At 44.7% G+C, this 20,354-nt stretch overlaps 3 protein-coding genes across 3 annotated transcripts; 1 reads left to right on the top strand and 2 right to left on the bottom strand.

The window, feature by feature from the left end:
- Nucleotides 1–1,137: 1,137 nt before the first annotated feature.
- On the bottom strand, nt 1,138–3,171 carry LOC101784757 (anthocyanidin 3-O-glucoside 6''-O-acyltransferase). The gene is made up of 2 exons (XM_004952945.3): nt 2,322–3,171; nt 1,138–2,239 (listed from the first exon to the last, which is right to left on the bottom strand). Exons 1-2 carry the CDS (start codon nt 3,048–3,050, stop codon nt 1,541–1,543), a joined length of 1,428 nt encoding a protein of 475 aa, XP_004953002.1. The 5' UTR covers nt 3,051–3,171; the 3' UTR covers nt 1,138–1,540.
- A 1,684-nt stretch (nt 3,172–4,855) lies between these two features.
- On the top strand, nt 4,856–7,820 carry LOC101784357 (cytosolic Fe-S cluster assembly factor NBP35). Its single transcript, XM_004952944.3, has 3 exons — nt 4,856–5,011; nt 5,274–5,375; nt 6,670–7,820. The coding sequence occupies exons 1-3, from the start codon at nt 4,954–4,956 to the stop codon at nt 7,563–7,565; spliced, it is 1,056 nt and encodes a 351-aa protein (XP_004953001.1). The 5' UTR covers nt 4,856–4,953; the 3' UTR covers nt 7,566–7,820.
- A 527-nt stretch (nt 7,821–8,347) lies between these two features.
- On the bottom strand, nt 8,348–14,763 carry LOC101783950 (glucose-6-phosphate 1-dehydrogenase, cytoplasmic isoform). The gene is made up of 16 exons (XM_004952943.3): nt 14,481–14,763; nt 12,981–13,202; nt 12,629–12,714; nt 12,431–12,476; nt 12,167–12,353; nt 11,315–11,472; nt 11,166–11,234; nt 10,911–10,969; nt 10,445–10,481; nt 10,079–10,150; nt 9,765–9,912; nt 9,461–9,556; nt 9,172–9,242; nt 8,948–9,063; nt 8,777–8,822; nt 8,348–8,691 (listed from the first exon to the last, which is right to left on the bottom strand). Exons 2-16 carry the CDS (start codon nt 13,161–13,163, stop codon nt 8,515–8,517), a joined length of 1,551 nt encoding a protein of 516 aa, XP_004953000.1. The 5' UTR covers nt 13,164–13,202; nt 14,481–14,763; the 3' UTR covers nt 8,348–8,514.
- Between the last annotated feature and the right edge of the window lie 5,591 nt (nt 14,764–20,354).

Raw genomic sequence — 20,354 nt, 5'->3', positions numbered from 1 at the left:
TAGTCTCGAAAGATTAGTTCCGATTGGATTTTCAAGATACATGAGCCTATCCAACCGGGATCGATGCCCGTTTTTCCACCAGTGGTAGTACGCCGAGGACAATGGATCAGTGTTTCCCACCGATAACATTTCCCGTCACAAGGCAATCACATATACTCCGTTCTACTCCCTCCGTCCACGAACATATGACGTTTAGGACAATATAATGAAATGAACATAGCAGGTTGTCCCTCAGTGAAGATACCAGTGGATTTGTGGTACACATCTATCAGTCCACACCTGATAAGATTCTCCAACCGGCCCGGCAGATCGACAAAGGTTTTTACAATTTAGAGAAGTCCAGGGTCGTTACATTTCCAAAGTAAATTCAGAACACCAGGCCAATCATCGCACATATCAGCGTCACTCCTCGGCAGCCTGCGTTTTCACAGCCGTGCATCAGCCTCGCAGTCCTGCAGGGTTTGCCGCAGTATGTCAGCACTTCGTTTCGGAAGATCATACCATTCCTTCTCTTCCACAATTTCCAGCAGCACAGAATCACAAATGAGTCCAGCAACAGGGGACGCGATCCGGCCGTGGAGTGGTATGTAGATTACAGGTCTTGTGGTGAGGCGGCAGGTGGAAGCAGCACTCGGCACTCCAGAACGACCGTGCAATCGTGCACCAAGTCTCCAACATGACCTGGGTAGGTCTCCGGGGCGTTGCCGCAGATAGTTGTCACAGGCAGCTGCACACAGGCCGGTGATTGCCTGGTACACCGGTAGCAAAGCCCGCAGCGCGTCGCAGTGATGCCCCATAACCTTGTGTTCAATTGTGGTGATGCTGGCATGCCTGATGACCGAAACTGCCCAGGAAGATCGTGCACCTTGGTTTAGCCGGTGGATGAGCTTTTATTAGCAGTAGGAACGGATTCTGCGCACCAAGGTGTTTTATGCCAAGTGCTCCCTGATCTCGGTCGCAATGAACCTTGTCCAAGGCAATCAGGCAGCTCGATCCGCTAGCAGTATCTTCACCAGTCCACTGTCCACAAGAAGCTGCGCCATTGTTTGTCCATCTATGATATGCACCCTGTGGTAGAGCTATGCATGGCAGTATGTCACACATCAGATAGGACATTGGAGAGCTTTGCCATGTTGATCAGCACTGTTCGTTCCATGGAGTTGAGCAGCGACGCCTGCCAACCCGCGAGCGGCGAGATAGCGGCCTTCCCGGCAAATGTATCATGTATGAATCGAAGGCAGATAGCCTCAGCCCTCAGCCCTCAGCCCTCAGTGATTGTAATTTATTTCCGAATGCGATGGTCATTCGATGCTCAATTTGCACTTTTAATGAAAAGGCAGAGCACCTGCCCAAGGTTCATAAGGGAAAAAAACTACCCAATTCAACTCTAATTTCGCAAAGTCGCGTCCTTTAATTCAGGAAAAAACAGCCAATGTTCGATAAAAGGACATTCAGTTGACCGATGATAATGGATTTCCCACCAAAAACAGCCAATATTCGATTAAGGACGAGGACAGACAGACATCCACAGTCAGAATCCTCAAACCTGCAGGAAGTTTGCCGCGAAGTGGTCCATGTGCGCGTGGTCGAGCTCCACGGTCACCTGCACGCCGCCGTTCGGCGCACCCAGCAGCAGCACCATCCCCCTGCCGGACGGCGACGACACGAGCTCAACCCGGCTCGGCGCGCCCCAACCCATGTCCGTGTCGTCGTACGCCATGAAGCGGTTGGACGACCCCGTCGGCGTGAACCTCTCGCGGGGGATCCCCGCGTAGACCTCGGCCCACCGCTCGGCACCCCGCAGCGGGTTCGCCAGCTTCTCGCGGGCGGCGTCGCGGATGGCCGCGGCCGCGTGCGCCATCCCGGCGTCGGGTTTCGTCAGGTCACGCGCGGCGGCCTTCGCAAACGACAGAGAGAGGCAGTTCCCGAAGTAGCCTTCGCCGACGCCCGGTAGCAGGCGGCGCCGGCAGTCCACAGGCACCAGGAAGTAGCAGGTGTCGTCGTCGTCGCCGCCGCCGCCGCCGCCGTGGTCCAGCGCCTTAGCGCGCACGATGGACGTCCACACTAACGACGACACCGCGACATAGGTGCTTGGAAGTTTTTCCAGCGGCTCGCTGATGGCAACGCTCTGTTCCATTACGCGCTGCTTCAACGAGTGGATCTGATCGCGGCGTATCAGAAAGCTCCTTCGCCGCTGGGCCAGCTCCAGCGTGGGGCGGGACGCCGGCGGCGGCCTGACCTGCGAATTTTATGTTCGTGATGAACAATGTTCATTGACCATGCGCAGCAGGGGGGAAGACCATCTCAGCGAGAGAGGCTACCGTAGGCAGCGCCGGCGCAATCGTGCGCAAGAACCTGCGCGTCAGCTCCTCCGCTTCCGGGTGCTGAATCGCCGCCCGGTCGAACGTCGGCGGCGGCACGAGGCTTTGGGACGACGCCGACCGCGCTACGGCAGACCATGCCCTCATGAACTGCCACACCGAATGGCCGTCGGCGACGGCGTGGTGGATGGACACCCCGACCACCGCGCCTCCATCACCGGCGGCCGGCCGAGTGACCTGCACGGCGAGCACCGGGGCGGGGAGGCGGCCGACCTCAAGCTCGGGCCCGAGCCGCAGCAAGTCCTCCGGGTCGTGCTCCTCGCCACAGGCGAGGCGGCGCATATCGCCGATGCTGCCGTCGTACTGGGCCTCCACGAACCTAACTCCAGGGTAGACGGCGGCCGGCGAACAGTCCACGACGAGGTCGCCTGCTGACGGGCGGTAGGAGAGCTTACCGGCGAGCGGGAGGAAGTCACCGAGCGCGGCGGCGAGGGAGGACCGCAGGGACCGGACGAGGCACGGGAAGGGCGGGACGCCGGGGCCTTCGTAGACGAAGAGCCGCTGCATGGGCAACACCCCGACGAACAAGCAGTCCATGAAGGAGAGCTTCAGAACGCGGTCGTCAGGGAGTGGTTGATGATGAGGTGAGCCGCCTGCTGGGGCGGCTTCATCTGCTCCGGCAGCTGGTAGGACATGGCTGACGCTGACAACTCGCACTCGGGAGCTCATGGCGCACAGAGATCGATGCTATCTCTCCAACTCGATCGGTTGTTTCATACTAGATCGATCCAGCGAGCTATCAGCTCTAGCCAACAAAGTGGTTGATGAGCTAGCAGAAACCACGCAATAATGTAATCAGAGATAGAGCAGTGCTGCAGATTGCCAACGAAAAAAAAATAAGGTTGACAAGGGACGGGAGAGAAACGACACAAATGGTGCCGTGCAGATACCAAGAAGCAAACGGAAGCACGTCAGTCCTAATTTCTAAACGCAAATCGCTCATAATCTGTCCTGCATTGTATGCGCACTACGTACTACCAAGCTGCTTTTCATACGAATATTCTCGTACCAGCCAAAATATTTCTCTACGCATCTTTATATTAAAAAGAGAGCATTGATTATAAAGTGGTTACAACGTGCAACGACGAATTGTGGCCACATTCGTTAAACCCACTAGAGCTATATTGAGCAGTTGGTTACAACTGAGAAAGAGAAGTGCCATGCATGCTTAGCTAAGCCACAAACAGGCAGCCCAACTGAATACCAGCCATAAATAAGTAGAACATTATTGACAACAACATAGAGTTCCCATCACAATACATACACATTCTATATACAAACATACAACTGATAATCTATTGGAGTTAAACCTAGCCACATTATTTTCATCCATCCAATACAATGCCAAACAGGATCGAGATATATTAATACTTAGTAGGTTATACATTGCATGAATTCTATTCAATCATCCTATGACTTGCTTCTTAATTGGAGTTTCTAATGGGTGAGGGTTGTCAGTTCAGGTTCCACAAAGAACCACCAGTGTAGTATGAGCCCGGCCGGTGAAAGATGAAAATTTTAAGTGATGCGTATTGTTTGCTGAAATACATGGATAGTATCACTCTGTGACCACGAGATTGAGGACACGACATGATACACAACAGTGGAAGTCCCCGCGTATAAATCCAGGGGCACTACAATTAGTCCGTCCACGCGCGGATCTTGTATCTCCGCATTGACTAGTAGACACTACGTCTTATCTTTTTTAAAAAAAATTAAAGTTGTTGGGCTAGCAGCTAGGGATATTGAGCTGGCACCTGAGCTGGCACCTGAGCAGAAGTGAAAATGTTCAGATTTGCCAGCTTTAGAGTTTTGGGATAAAAATGTAGTCCTATACAATTTGTAGTAGCCTATCTTAATAGTAGCCTATCTTAATTAGTTAGCTCAATCAGTGGTTCATAAGGCCATTTTTATATAATAGAGTCTAAGGCCGTTCCAGTGGCCATGTGGTATTTAGCGATCATGGTCGCGGTTTGGTTATGCAACTTGTTTACTTATACTATCGGAGTGTTCACTGTGTTGAAACATAGAGCAGATCCTCTTGATCAAAATATGACCCTCGGCACATGGTTCCGTGTTGCGTATCGTGTCAATCATTCAGTCACAGTGGCCTTGTATCACTGCTGAGATTGCACGATTTTGTAGCAGACGGTGAATGGTCCCTTCAGCGTAGATTTGGCTGTCAAAGTAGATGCAAAAGTACCGAAGAATGCTAAGTAGTGTTCATGTTCCTCCAGTCGGATATGCTTTGAACGTTGTTGTTTTGGTAAAAGAGATTTAAAATTGTTTGAAAGTCAACTCGAGAAAATAGGGGTAGGAGAATGACGGAAGCAACGGCGAACAGATGCAAACTTGTAATCGAACACCCCCTCGAATCTGCGGTCGTACCGCCGCACCACAGCAGGACGTCTCGTCCATCCGATCAACATCGAGCGGCCCAGTATCCTCACCGGGCCGGGCTATAACGCAAACGGCAAACCCCTCGTCCCATTCCCATCTGCACCGAGACGGCCCAAACCTGAAAATCTGAAACCCCACCAGAGAGGAAAACTTCGAGAAGGGAGGCAGAGAGATGGAGAACGGCGGCGGCGGCGGCGGCAGAGGCGACGTGCCCGACGACGCCAACGAGCGTAAGAGATCGCTGCCTCTCTCCTTCTACTAGTCTCGACTCCTTCTACTCCCTCTGTTCGATGGGTTTGGTGTCGATTTTTTTTCTGGGTTTGCATCATCTCCTGACAGAAGAAAGGGGAATATTATTTTGGTGGGGAAGATTAGCTGAGATGCACGAATTAGGGCGTCGCGCACCAGTTCCGATCGCCTGTTTTTCTCTATCCAAGCTTGGTTCGAGGTTATACAAGTATTTCTAAGTATGCGTTGTCTGCTGTTGCGCAGATTGCCCTGGTACGCAGTCGGAGGATGCGGGGAAGGCAGATGCCTGCGCCGGATGCCCCAACCAGCAGATTTGCGCCACTGCCCCCAAGGGTCCTGATCCAGGTAATCAGATCATCCATGCCCTTGTGTTGAATTTCCATTCAATTTTGTGACTTGCTTTGGTGCCCCCTCACTGTTATCTGTCATATCATTTTGTTTGATCTAGATTTCCTGGCAATAAGCTTAGTTCGGTTTAGTTAGATTTATTCACAGTAGCTGAGCAGCAGATTTAGTATGTTTTGGTATCAGTACAAATGTCCCCTGAACATGAAACTTAGTAGATTTAAGGGTGGTATTTCTGAGTTGCTGGATTCTTAGTGGCAAATGGAAGGACTAAGGTGCCTGTCACGTGTTATGTAGTAATCATTGAGGAGCTGTTAGCGCCTGTGTACCGGAAAACAGGCTACAGCTACAAGGGCTCAGTGATCTCCAGGGGAGACCTGATATCCTGATGCCACATCACTTTAATAAAAAATAAAATAAAATCCACTACCACTGCTGTTGCTGAAGGTTCAAAGTTTGTGAATCTCTAATTTTGGCTCAGACAGAGATTAGAAGAGTGCATGGGTTCCATATTTGGATCTTGTTCCAACTATCTGCGGGTGTTTGCTTAATTGCTTGGTAGTAAATTCTTGCTTCAAACCTGCATTGTTGTTGCACTATAAGGTCTAACAGATCTCATCACAAGAAAACAACTATACTTTACTCTTTTTTTTGTTACTTCCAATATTAATTTTCTTACTCCGCTTGGAACCTCATGATCTGTTTCATCTCCTACCGTGGAAAATGGACTGGGATTTCGCTATTTAGTATCTGCTATTTGAATATCAATATGTTGAAGTATTACTAAAGTTGCTCCAGTAAATTGCATACTTTTCAATATTGAGTAGCTTCTTGAAAGCTTGGACACTATCCATCTGCTTGTAGTAAATTTGGAGTGATGAATTTCATATTCACGAGGAAAGACACTCATGGCCCTATCCCTGCATTATACTTTGTGGACTTTTGAAGGGTATGCTATCAAGTCTGCCATGTGACTTCAGTCAGTGATCTAAATAAATACTTGATCTGAATGTAATCATTAATGAGAAAGAGAATCTTCAATGTGATATATATTTTTTTATATATTCACTGGAGCGAAGCATCATGGTTAAATTGAAATTTGTGTGATTGCCTAAAGCCCTGAACGCTTGTAGTTGGTAACCTTTTGCTAGTGGGTTAAGCTTTTTGGCATGCATTTTAGTGTGATCATGCTGTTAACCATAAGTGATTAATATGTGCATGAATGCTATTTAGTTTTCCATTTCTATTTGTTCAATGCTAAGTGAACTAATTATTGACTGATTGTATTTTGCAGATGTGGTTGCTATTGTTGAGCGGATGGCTACGGTGAAACACAAGATACTGGTTCTGTCTGGAAAGGGAGGGGTTGGAAAGAGCACATTCTCAGCCCAGCTCTCATTTGCCCTAGCTGAAATGGAGCATCAGGTTGGCCTTCTTGACATAGATATCTGTGGCCCTAGCATCCCAAAAATGTTGGGCCTGGAGGGTCAGGATATACATCAAAGCAACCTTGGGTGGTCACCAGTCTATGTTGAGTCCAACCTTGGTGTCATGTCAATTGGTTTCATGCTGCCTAACCCAGATGACGCCGTCATATGGAGGGGTCCCCGCAAGAATGGACTGATCAAGCAGTTCTTAAAGGATGTTGACTGGGGGGAGATTGACTATCTTGTAGTGGATGCACCTCCAGGAACATCTGATGAACACATCTCGATTGTGCAGTACCTCCAGGCCACAGGAATCGATGGTGCGATAATCGTCACAACTCCGCAGCAGGTCTCTCTAATCGATGTGAGGAAGGAGATAAACTTCTGCAAGAAGGTGGGAGTCCCAGTCTTGGGTGTTGTGGAGAACATGAGTGGGCTGAGGCAGCCACTTTCTGATCTCAGGTTCGTGAAGTCAGGTGAGTCAGGCGAGGCAGACGCTACAGAGTGGGTGCTGAACTGCATCAGGGAGAAAGCCCCTGAGCTTCTGTCGGTTGTGGCATGCAGCGAGGTGTTTGACAGCAGCAAGGGCGGGGCAGAGAAAATGTGCATCGAAATGGGAGTCCCTTTCCTTGGTAAGGTGCCCATGGATCCGCAGCTGTGCAAGGCGGCTGAGGAAGGGAGATCGTGCTTTGCTGATCAGAAGTGCAGTGCCAGTGCTCCAGCTCTTCAGAGCATCGTGAAGAAGTTCATCAAGCCCGAGTGACAAAATAGTGTTGGCCTGCTGGGGATCAGGTGGTGAACAATGAAATGATGTGACGATGCTATAGTTCTCACTATGTATGTTGCTGCGGTACACGCTGAATTTGTATTAGTGCTGGTATAGGATCCAGTAAGTTTTAGTTCGTGAATTATTGGTGGGTGCACAAACTACTGCAGAATTCTGAGTGAAGTATGTTTTGAGCTGCTGCCTGAATGATGTTTGCTTTACATGCTTTGTACTGCGAGTACATTAACTGAATGAGCGAATGGATTGTGCTAGCGAAAAGCCTAGAAACGCTTCTTTGCTGTTGTGGCGACTGTAATGTCCAGCACTCCAGCTACCATCCGGTTTGTGAAACTTGCAATTTATCGGGAGAAAAGGCGCCCTCACCACGCCACAAATCAGCGAGCTGATCGGTGTTGCTAAGCTAAGGCGACCCCGGCCTGGGCTGCCGCCACCACCCGTCAGGGCCAGCCAGGTTCAGGCCGTCAGCCACCCTCCACCGTGTTCACCCATCAGAGTCATTGTTTCACTTCTATGGAGTTCACTTAAGAACTGCCAATGGTCCAATTGTTGACGAACGAAACATAATAAGCGAGAACGGTAAGCATGCCCTGTGCTTCTCTTTACACTGACGACTGAACGGTGAAAACGAATTAGAAGGTGACAAGCAGCTGAAAATTGTTGGTCTTAAGCTGACTTGCAGCTATTATGGCTAAAGATGCAACTACATGTAGCTGCTCAAGTTAAAATAGACATTCAGAAGAAAAGTTGGCAATAGCGAGTGCATTCTGAACATGAAAGATTTTATTTCATATCGTAAACGGTACACACTTTCAACAAGAAGTTTCTCTTATTACGTGACCCGCGGATTACAAGGGCTATTTTCCTCAAGTGCTTGTTTGCAAATTCAGACCTTTCTGCCGTGGTTACACGGCAACTACCAAAACAGCTAAAACTTAGCGAGGGTTGGCGGCACCCATATGTAGCCATGGGTCTGCACATACCCCATCCTCCTGCTCATATCATCGGCCTCCTGTGGTCCTCGGGTTCCTGGTTGGTATGGAACGGACTTCAGCTTGCCAGCATCGATGTCGTGAAGCAAAGGAGTGAAGATCTCCCATGCAGCCTGAGAGGAACAAATACTGTCAGATTCGGCTATTTACAAGGGAGCCCATTTCAAAGGAAGTGCATATGTATGGCAAATCACAAACCCTCAGTTCATCTCGGCGAACAAAGTGCTGCTGATCACCTCTTATCCTGTCAAAACATACATTGGTATCGATAAATAGATCATGGTTCAGGAAGAAAGTTTTTCTTCTGAAACTTGCAGAGAACTGAATGCGCTGAAAGCAAATTTGGCACTAGGATGGAGCAGCACATACGTGTCCAAGATAAGACGCTCATATGCTTCTGGGATTTTTACATCTTGGTACCGCATCCCGTAGGATAGATCCAGTTCGCTTTGTTCAGTTGCCATTTCCAGTCCAGGTTTCTTGACCTACAAAAGTTCATGCAGTTCACTTAGACTGTCAACCAATCTGTTCATCTTTTCCCTTGACAAACGTGAAAAAAAGTGTTAAGAGTTTGCAAAAGTAAATGCACGTACTGTTAACTTCATATACATGGCTTCTGATGGCTGCAGGCGTATAACAAACTCATTCCTTCCTTGTTTCTTGCCTATACCAGGGTAAAAGAGAGCACAAAGCATTAGTTCCGTTCAGTACAAACAGACAATTTAAATGGAAAATTTGGTCATTCAAACAAAATCATTCAAATTAGTAATAACAAGGTAAGTTAAGTTCTCAGGGAGTATGAGTAAATAACAGTTAAAAGCATTTGCAGGAACAGACTTAATGACAATACATTTAAAAATGAGAAAAGAATTTAGCACGTACATCTAAAAATGTCACCAGGAGCATCCTTGAATTGCACACGTATCTCTGCTTTCCTAGAATTTAGAGCTTTACCAGCCTTGAGAATGAATGGAACTCCTGTAGACACAGATATTTGCATGTCAGTACAAAAATAAACATTCCAGTCTTCAGAAGTATGAAAATTTGGTCATTTAAACAAAATCACTCAAATTAGTGATAACAAGGTAAATCAAATCTCAGCAACGTGGAGGTCTAGTTAAGGAAGTGTGCAGAACTTGACATGGGGGATTTTTTTTTAATAAATAACTCATCAAGTAATATTTACCCTCCCATCTTTCATTGTGTACCCTCAGTACAACAGATGCATAAGTAGGGGTGTTGGAGTCATCTGGCACAGTAGGGTCATCCTTGTAGCCATCATATTGTCCAATGACTACCTCTTCATGCTTTATAGGCTCCACTGATTGCAGAACCTGGCATTGTGTAGTAAAAAACCAAAAATGAATGCATTTGCAACTAGCAAGCAACAACAAATGATATATGACACGGGATTCATAAATTAAAATCACATCAAGGAAGCGTCTAGATGCCAGTTTTTATTGTCAGTTGATAACATAGAAGGATGAAAGAAGTAAGGACCTTGACTTTTTCATCTCTAATGTGCTCGGGTTTAAGAGAGACAGGCTTTTCCATAGCCACCAAACAGAAGACCTGCAAATTATAGTAACAGTCATACCAGACCTCTTGATTCCAGAATATAACATCATTATAGCTATGAGGAATTGTAATGACAGGTATCTACTGTGTCCGTTCAGAAGATTTAGCATTACAATGGTGATGAAATAAAATATTAATCATACTACTGAATAATCATGTATTAAGTACTAGCTGTTCCTACAGTAAACAACTGATACTATAGATTCAAATCATAGAGCAAATGTCTGATAAATGCTTCCAAAATTATTTTAAATGGAAGAAGGAAAAAGTCCATGAGGATATCCTTACCTGCAACAAATGATTCTGAATGATATCACGAATGATACTGCATCAACAAAAAGCAAGTCAGATACTTGGATTGTAAGAAGACAAATATCAGCACATGGAGGTCGTTTAAATGATAAATAAGAATGATAGTGCTTCTATGCTCTCTCAAAAAATACTGTTGGTAGTGTAGTAGGTGGTGCAAGATGGTCACAAGAAAGTAAAAAAGAAAAGAACTTTGGTCTTCCAAGGCCCGAGCAATATACAATTTGCAGTTAGTGTTTTTTTTTCCAGAAGTATAAAGTCACATGATCAGAGGACCTATTAGGACCAGAGGTGCACCATTTACAATACAGAAAGTATAGAACAGATGTTTTATAACTTGAGATTCAGTTACAGCCATATGTGCCTTCTGGCTACTGCTCAAAACAAATTGCTTATGCAAAGAACAACCATGAACCATATAAGAATGCAGTTGCTTCCAACGTACCCATATTGATCAAAATATCCTCCACGTCCCTCGGTTCCAAAGTCCTCCTTAAATACGATCTGCGGAATTGATTTATTATTTGCAAGCATATATATTTGGCATAATAATAACAGAAAAACTCCCAGCTTTCTGACATCGACTTTGTACAACTTTTCAGAAAAGAAAACTGACAAAAAGAATTCGGATCAACTTGGAAAATTCAATTTATGATTTATAAAGAAAAAAGTGCTCCAAGCACCTAGAGAAGAGTCTTACCTGTACATTAGCAATATTATCACGATTCCAGAGAGGCAAAAATAAGCGGTTTGCAAAACGAAGCACGAGCTGAAAATATGGCAATATGAGATAGAGTTGCATATAGGAAGGCTATAGATTCAGTGTTCACTATAAGTCACATAGTTTACCAAGTTTTGAACCAGCTCTTTTCCTAAATAGTGGTCAATTCTGTAGAGTTGTTCTTCTTCAAACAGCTTTCCAAGTTCGGCACTCAGTTCCTCTGCAGAGTCCAAATCCTTTCCAAAGGGCTTTTCAACAATAACTCTTGTCCAACCAGCATGTGAAGCTGAAAGTACAACATGAATTGATTATTGATATCACAAATTTTAGCACAGCTGCACAAGAACGGGGTAACATAAGGTAGTATGATAAAACTCCAAATTAGGGCATCGGCCTTGGTTATCTTTCTTAGTTACGTGTGAAAAATTGATGCCGCACAGTTTGAGTGCTTCTAGAAGAGGCAAAAAACTACAGACTACTGTATGGACTTTCAAAGGAATGATCTACTTGAATATGTAAACAGCATTTTGCTTTACTTTTCATCAGCCTCGGTGAAAGAGCAATGCAGAGAAACAAGGGTGGAAAGTGGTAGAGAACTATTCTGCTGAGAAGTTGAACAACTCTTGACAGAGAGAAAAATTTTGGAACTTTGCATGTTCCAACTTCCAACAAGCTGGGTAAACAATAAAGAAGAAACAGAATATGGTTCTTTATTTCCAAATAGCAACAACAAAGCCTTTTAGTCCCAGGCAAGTTAGGGCAGGCTAGAGATGAAACACAAAATGAGCCAGCCACCAACAACAACAAGAAGGGAAAAAGTTTATAAAAATATAAAAAGACATCAATACAGTCAACTGTTGGTTCTTTATTTCCAAACAAAATTAAATATTTTTTCTACACCAAAAGCTATGTAATAATCAGATAGCATTATTAACCTCAGGGAAGTTCAGTTGGAGAGAGACTTTTTGAGAGTAACTTACACGGATTCATGCAATATGATCTTATCATTTTGCATACGGATGGGTAGACTGATGGAGGCAATGCCAAATAAAATAGTCTGCGATAGCTTCCCGATTCATTGTTTTTTGATGTTTCATACTCAGAGATTGCCTTGTTTAATAACTCAAATCCTTCCCCACGATCATAGGAACCACTAACATATTTAATCTGTAGAAAAACTCAACATGATTACAGAAGTCGAACATTTAAGGATTCAGGAGCTATACAAAATATTAGAAACTTACTAGCTGCAAAAATTGAGAAAGATGTTCATCTGAACCTTTGAGGTATCTGCAGCAGTAGAGCATTTATATATTCAGATAGAGAAAGAATGATGGAATATTTCAATCATGCTAAACATTGGTGGAAATAGGAAGGAACCCATCACACAACTCAGTAATCTTGTAATGAAGTTCTTGTATAATTCAAGGAATGAATCTTACCCACGGATGCGTTCTCTTAATCCATCATCAGAAAGATTTGATCTGGCATACCCAAATATATGGACTTCTTCAGATTGCAGAAATCCCTATAGATATCAACACAGCAGCGGCGAATAAGGTTCACAAGTTTGTACATGTGCAAAACTAAGAAACTTATATGTACATATTATATATAGGAAATGCAAATATGTTATATTATGATGTTCTAGTATTTTCAGTTCTACTGTGCTGATATATTTCAAAAACAGATGGATCAACCTATGCACTTGTTTCCTACTGTTGTATCAGAAGTTTACAGTTCCTTGTGGCTTTATAGTTAATATGTAAAAAACTGCTAGTGCGTTTACATTACCTGCTGAAAAAGGTGAAAGAGTGCTGGGAAAGTTTTCTTCTTAGCAAGGTCTCCAGAAGCACCTAGTACAACAATGGACAAGCAACCGGACTCTGAAGATAGTCCAAGGTCCTTGAAACTTGACAGAGAGCTGAAGCTATTTTCCCCAGAAAATGGGGAAGATACAGATGAGCGTCCTGACATGATAAATTGTGTTGTTTCCTTCTTCCTTCAGATAAAAACCTAGGAAGGTTGAGAAGGTACAATTAATCACACAATGAATAAGATTATTACAGTCTAGGCCATGAAGGCAAGGCAATCTAAAACATTTCTGAGCAAGACCACCGAGCTCATGTTATTAACAGTCAGTTTATACTACTCCCTCCGTTCCAAATTATAGGTCGTTTTGGTATTTTAAGATTCATAGATTTTGCTATGCACCTAGACATAATTATATATCTAGATGCATAGCAAAAGCAATGAATTTAGAAAAGGAAAAACGACCTATAATTTGGGACGGAGGGAGTAAAAGTTTTGAAACAAAAAAGTGGGATTCTAAAAAAGTTTTTTTAAAAGAATTCCGGTAAATCTTTTAAAAACAATTCTACTCAAGTTTGTCCTCCAATATACCAGAGATTATGAATATTAATATGATGCTACGAGTTTACAATCTAGTTAGGAAAACTATCTTTTATAAGAGGAATCAATTGAACTGACCTTCATCATATTTAGGGGAACTGAAATCAATTCAATTGAACTATGCTAAGTGCAAGCAGTTCAAACCACTCATGTATTCAACCTTCATGAGTATGGAACTCCTTTTTTTTTTTGCAGTAAACATGTTGCTTGTAAAGTGTTTGTCATGCTAACAAAAACTCAAGGTGAATGTGGCACTTATGTAGCCTTTGAACAGTAAGCAAACAAATTGACATTATAATAAAATATTCCTCTCTGAAGTCAAAATACACAACTATACGAGTACAGCTTAGTTTCCATACTGATTTTTTTGTTAACATTTTTTTAGCGAAAGTGTTACCCATATTTCGTCAGCTAATCTTGAGATAATTGCATGAGTCATGCCTACAATCTGTGATAAAATGTTCTGCCGATCAGAGGTACGAGTAATAAGTTAAGTCACCATAGAAGAACACATCAACAGGCATCTTTCATAAGATACTTTACATAGCAGAATAAACTAACTACCTTAGAAAAAGAAAGGTGGGAGGATGACGAGATCTTGGCATATAGCACATTACAAGATTAGAAGTAGCTGATTTTAATTAAAAAATAATCGTTCCCAACCACTCCCTAGGAACAGAGCATCCCAAAGAACCAGCAAAGAAACAATCGCCGAAGACAAAACTGAACGATCTCTATCGCAGGCAGTTATTTCCAGGAAAGGGTACTTCTAATTATGAAGAAATTGAGGGCAACTCTGAAGCGACAACAGATCCGCAGAAACATAAAACATGCAGGAACGGCGAACGCGATCCTTCGTAACCGGAACGGACGGGCGCTTACCCCGCTGCAGGAACCTCCGGCGATCAACCAAGAACGCCGAACAGGAGGATCGCAGTAGCCGATATGGCTAATGGCTATGGAGGGACGCCGAGACGCGGCGCGGAGCAGACCAGACAACCACTGATGAGATTTGACTTCGCAAGGGGAGAGGGATTTATAACGATGGATCGCACTCGCCCGCTTCCGTTTTCCCTCCGCCGCTTTTATACACCCGCCGACTAGTCCCGGCGGCCTCCGTCCGGTTCCCGGCTCCGATTTAGTTGACCTCACCTGCCCACCGGCTAGGCGGCTAACATCCACCAACCCTGCACACATTGTTCTTCTGTTAATTAAACAATGCTCCGAAATTGAAGAATTTGCAAGGGCTTATGTGGCAAAAGGGCGTGATCTTGAACTACTGGTGGTGCATACGCATTGAAAACTCAAAGAATGCCACTATCATTTATACGATTTTCTTTTGGAAAAAAAAAACAAGAATTGGACTGTCCGTAAAGGGGTCTTGGTCTATGGTGCGCATGATGATAACATAATTCGATCGGATCCAATTTGCAGCCAACCTTGACTGCAACATGGAAATTAGAAATTTTATTTAAATAATTAGTGCAAATATTCTTAAATTTATACGCGCTAGGCAGGAGGACGCTGGACATGAATACTAATTTCGCAAGATTTTGTTTTTAGTGGAAATACACGGGTCTAGCATCGCAAAAGTTTGTGTTTAGACCTGAAAGAATGCTTAGCTTTGTAAGACCAGGGCTAGTGCTACCTTTTCAGCGAAACCACAGAGACCAAACCTGTAGTTCATCCAGACACAGGGACACAAGGACGGATCAGGGGGGCTAGGGGGCTATAGAGGGAGGGGCTGCTCTCCATCTGAGAGTCTAATTTTATCTGTAAAATACTGTAGATAAAGTCTCAAATCATCATTAATTTCTAGCTCTAGCCCTTAATCTCTAGTATTTAGCCTCCCGAGGTGTTCATCCTGGTTCCGCCCCTATCCTGTCCAGATGTCCGGACACAAGCAATAGCAACACGTACTCGTGACCCAAATCTCAAACACAGCCCCATTTCCTCAAATTCGGCCCGTGCACAGATGCATCCACTTCCTCAGGTGAGATCTTGCCAATCCCATCTTGGGCAAGTCACATCATCATGATTTGGAGCCGTGCTTGGTACAGCCGCACGGCGCCGAGTTTCATCGTGTCACGGAAAGCGCATTTGGCCTTTCAACCCTGGTGTCAACCTCGTAAAAACGCGAGAGGTCTTAACTACAAATAAATAGGGGAAAACTATCATATTATAAAATAAGCATGTGCATACTCGTCAAACGATGTGGGGGTAAAATCGTGACAAAGAGAACTTTCGGTGTCAGCTTGAGATAATTTTAGTCTGAGATGGTCCTGGGCAGCTGTAGTTCAACTTGAGATAATTTTAGGCTATTTTTGTTATAATACTACAGCAACGATCCCAAAAATTCAATTCAATTCCATTTCGTTTCGTTTTAGTACGAGATGGTCCTGGGCAGCTGTACATATTCTGCGATCACAGGTGAGAACAATATGGACTCTGGTTACACTTGCGGCTTTATTCTCTTGTCAACAATTTGGTCAGCCAGGAGAATGGGCCTGGCGACTGACTGTTCAGATAATGCGATCGGTTCGGAGTTCAGACACGGGCCAGCCCAAAATTAGAGTCCTCCATTTTGAAACTTCTGAGAGACGGTCAGATTAAAGCGTAAGAAAGGGCCGGACCGCCGGAGCAAATGCTCGTTCGTGCTGCTTGACCGGAGACCTTTTTGATTTTGAACGATCTCATTCTCACCCGGACGCGTTTTGACGAGGATTCGCAGGAGCTGACGATTAGTTTGGTACCCATGCTCGTCCTCGGCGAGAACTTCTCCGAGGATACTTAGAGGCTAAATTTCATGAGATATGGCAAATTCATTTTAGGATTAAAGATGGAAGCAAGTAGAACTTCGGAAAGATATCAAGGTCCATCCTTATCTCAGGACTATCGAGAAGACTTGGCAAGTCCCCCATGCAAGTAAAAATAAGTTTCCATAACATAAGAGAAGACTTGGCAACGAAGTTGGGCACGAGATGACGAAAGGAAGGCCCAGGCCGATTGGTCGGCCTGGGGTATTTCCTCGCGGCCTCGCTTTCCAATTTAAGTCACGACATCTCTGGACTATAAATACCTCAAAAATTTAGCGAGCCCGAGCATCCATTCATCAGAACTCGATGAAACCAAGGGCATTCACTAGAGGGAGCTGAGGGCTGCCGCAAGTCTTCGGAGCTATCTACGAGATGGCTTAGGCCAAACCCTACCCGTCATGGTCGTCCCTACACGGCGAAGCTATGGTAGAGTTCAGGAGCCAAACCTTGTATTCATTAGGGCCTGTGTACACATGACGGTGATATCAATCTAATTTTGTGCTTTGATCTATTATGATGTATGCTTATTCTTGTATGTCTAGCTAACATATATTCTTAGTAGGAATAGATGTAATCGTGGTAATTAGTCTATATCTTGCGGATACATCTTAGTACTACGCAGAAACTCGGTGTGATCACTCTTGCGTGGTGACAACATGTGGGAGGGAAAATGTCGAACGACTGCGTAGGAAGTCGTTTAAGGTAAAGCTTTGAGAAACTGGAGGCGTCAACACGCACCTCGCAGTGGCGGCCATGAGAAAGTAGGTCACTTGTGAGCCGCCACACTGAGAGATGACTCTTTATCAAGGTGCTACATAGGTTGGTTATCGCTTTGGCTGGACTACAATGAGAAAATGATAGGCTCTTGCTATCCTTGGTGGTGTTATATCATATATATCTGTGGATGTGATCTACTTTTATTTATAATATCAATCTTTACATCAAGGTTACCCTTCATATGCAATCTATGCTTCATGTTAGGATTAGATCCGTTAGATTAGATGGAAAACCCTAGTCAATTCGCTGGTGATCCACGGATTGATAAACCTTGGATGAAATACTTTATGGAAAAGCTACGATGATTCGTGCACTTGCGGTTCACAAATTGACGCGCTGACTGCTGTCAACATTGTGTACATTGACATATGCTTGTTTTTTTGGTTGTGTAAGATGAAATTGGTTTCAAAGTACAACACTATGGTTACATGTCCACGAGTGTCCTTCATCGTCATTCATTAAGAAATTTTGGCCTCAAATTATAAGTATCTTTACTGTCATTCAACTTAAGAAATTTGGCCACAGACCATAGATGTCTTCAATGTTATTCAATTCAAGAACTTTGGTTACATATTGTAAGTGTTTTCACTGTCATTCAATTTAAGGGAAAAAAAATCAAGGCATAAAAAATTCACGCTAGTAAGTTAATTTTACATGTTTTATGTACATGGAATCTGTGCACAAGGACCCAGGAATGGATATGCCACTTTGTGGTCATCATTATAGAAATTAGAAACTGATAGATGTTCTTTGATAAATGTTCCTTGCTGCTACTGTTTGCTATATTGAACAGGAGCTACTCAAATCAATTGATGAAAGCTATTGTTCTTCAACTGTTCAGAACATTAAGACTTGAAAAATATAGCTGCCTTCTACCGTAAGTTTGCATATTATCTCTTGTGGAGATATACTATTGGACTTGCAGGTTTGCGTGAACTTGTTATCGGTTGCAATGTTTGCCCAGGCTCTACAAAAGTTTTGGGTCCACCACTGATTCAGGGAAAATGTTGACAGGCATGAAAAGTATGAAGGACGATCGCTAGGACATTAAAAGGATGTAAGTTGTGTTGGGATACAAAACTGGAGAATATAGGGGTTGGCATCAAATTGATTGTATAAAAAGAAATAAGATCCATGCTAACAAATATTTTCTTTTTTCTGAACAAATATAAATTTTAGATTCTTTATTTGTAATAAGAGGATGTTCCAAATTTCAAATTCTTTTCTTAATGTAATAACAAGCGTTCTCCTACGTGTTTAAGAAAAAGGAATTGTGGCGGAACCACCTCGGATTAGCTTGATTAAGCAGAGTTCAGCCGCCTAACATGCGACACTCCTGCCTAACTCGAGCTAACACGAAGCGCCGTCGGATTTTATCCGATTTAACCACTAAAACAGGATCGAGTTCAGCAACCCACACAAGGTGAGCGGTTACAGAGAATACAACAAGTCCACTGAGTTCAACAAGTTCTACCTATTTTAGATCAACCATAAATCCAACATCAGAGTTTACAAAACAAAGAACAACAGAGAAAACTAGCGGAAGACTTCGTCGGGGTCGGATGTCCTGGGCGAGGCCAACCAGAACATCATAGAGTCCTCTCCTCGCCGTCCGAGGAGGGGTCCCACTCGACCGTCCAGCCTGGCGGGAGCTGGGGCGGCCAAGCACCAACCAGAGAGGGGTCGGACGCGGCAACTTCACCTGAAAACAGAAGCCACAACAAGGTTGAGCTACTAAGCTCAACAAGACTTAACCGATAGGAGTAAGGACTACTCCTCCTTCTAGACATGCAAGGCTTCTTGGCTGGGGGTTTGTTTGCCAAAAGCACTAGGTAACCCTATTTCAAGTTTTAGCTCCGGTTCTAGGTTCACTTACCATTCTAGGTTGTGCGACCTATTCTAAACAATCATAGGGCCAAACAAGATGTGTAGATATAACAACAACATTGCCATCATCAGATTCCTCAATTACTCAGGGTGACATAGCGATCAAGTAATCTCAAACTGTGAGAGGCAGACGAATCGATTCGAGTTCTTTAACCATGCATGGTGAACCTAGCCTCACGACATCCGCGCACCCGGAGGTCGCTTCCTGTGTCGGCCTTCCCCATCAATCCCCTAACCCGTGTCGGGCCCATTTCCTTTGGTGCAAGGTTCCACAGAGCCGGCCTCTGCCGTCCTGTGACCACACATTGCCACCACGTGCGACATCAGCAGGGGAAACTCCGTTCCAAGAACAATGGGGCGACCGCTCACGTCTAGGTTCAATCCGGTACTAGGCTTCCTCATCCCATACTAAGTATGAGGCTAGTACTTTCAAACACTTGATCACGAACACCACCACTGTCGGGCCTTAGCAGATTTCATAGATAGACGGGGCGACCATCCGTCCACCAAAGAGTTACCCAAAACCCTACCCCGTCCATCGTCCTTATAGTTATAACAGGAGAGTAAACATGTAACTCCTATAACTCGCGAGTGACAGGAAATCACTTGGCTTTTACCGTTTTCCTAGTTAAGCAATGCAGCTACTCGGTCCAACAGCTAGTGTTCAGATCATGGGGATAACTAAGGCATGCATCTAGGGTTTCAAACAACTCCTATACGTAAATGCACAAGCATGTTACAGAAGGCATGCGCAAGTCTGGTAAAACACGTAGGACTTTGATGCAACCGCTTGCCTTCAAGCAAGGAGGGCGAAAACTGCTCGGCTCCAGGAGCGACTTCGACTTCGGAGGGCAGGAACTCGGCTACAGCTTCTTCTTCTGGCGCCGGGTGAAGCTCGTAGAAACCGTCGGCGAGGTGTAGCTCTACATGAATGCAATGCAGGGGTTAGCTCAGACAGTTAGTTCAACAGCAACACTGGCTCGCCTGTGCCCAGAAACTCGCGACAAAGAGCAGGAGGCGATGGTGGTTCGAGAGCTGATGCTAACCAAAGGTAAGGGTGGGAAAAGAACCAGTGGTCTGATCCTCAAACTAGAGGACGTGAGAAACCCGGGGTCCTTAGACGCAAGCGCTGAAGGGTTCCCAAGTTTTACACATACACCCTCGAGTTGAAGGAAAAGATCACAGCCAAGCCCTCGGGCGAGGCGGATAAGGGTCGGCAGAACAGACGGGGTCGGACGAGACGGAACTGGGGTCAGGCGGATAGGAGGGGTCGGGC

The sequence above is a fragment of the Setaria italica genome, chromosome I, assembly GCF_000263155.2.
Source record: "Setaria italica strain Yugu1 chromosome I, Setaria_italica_v2.0, whole genome shotgun sequence".
Classification (NCBI taxonomy): Eukaryota; Viridiplantae; Streptophyta; class Magnoliopsida; order Poales; family Poaceae; genus Setaria; species Setaria italica.
Note: the sequence above shows the minus strand (reverse complement) of the source record. Positions and strands in the feature narration are given on the sequence as shown.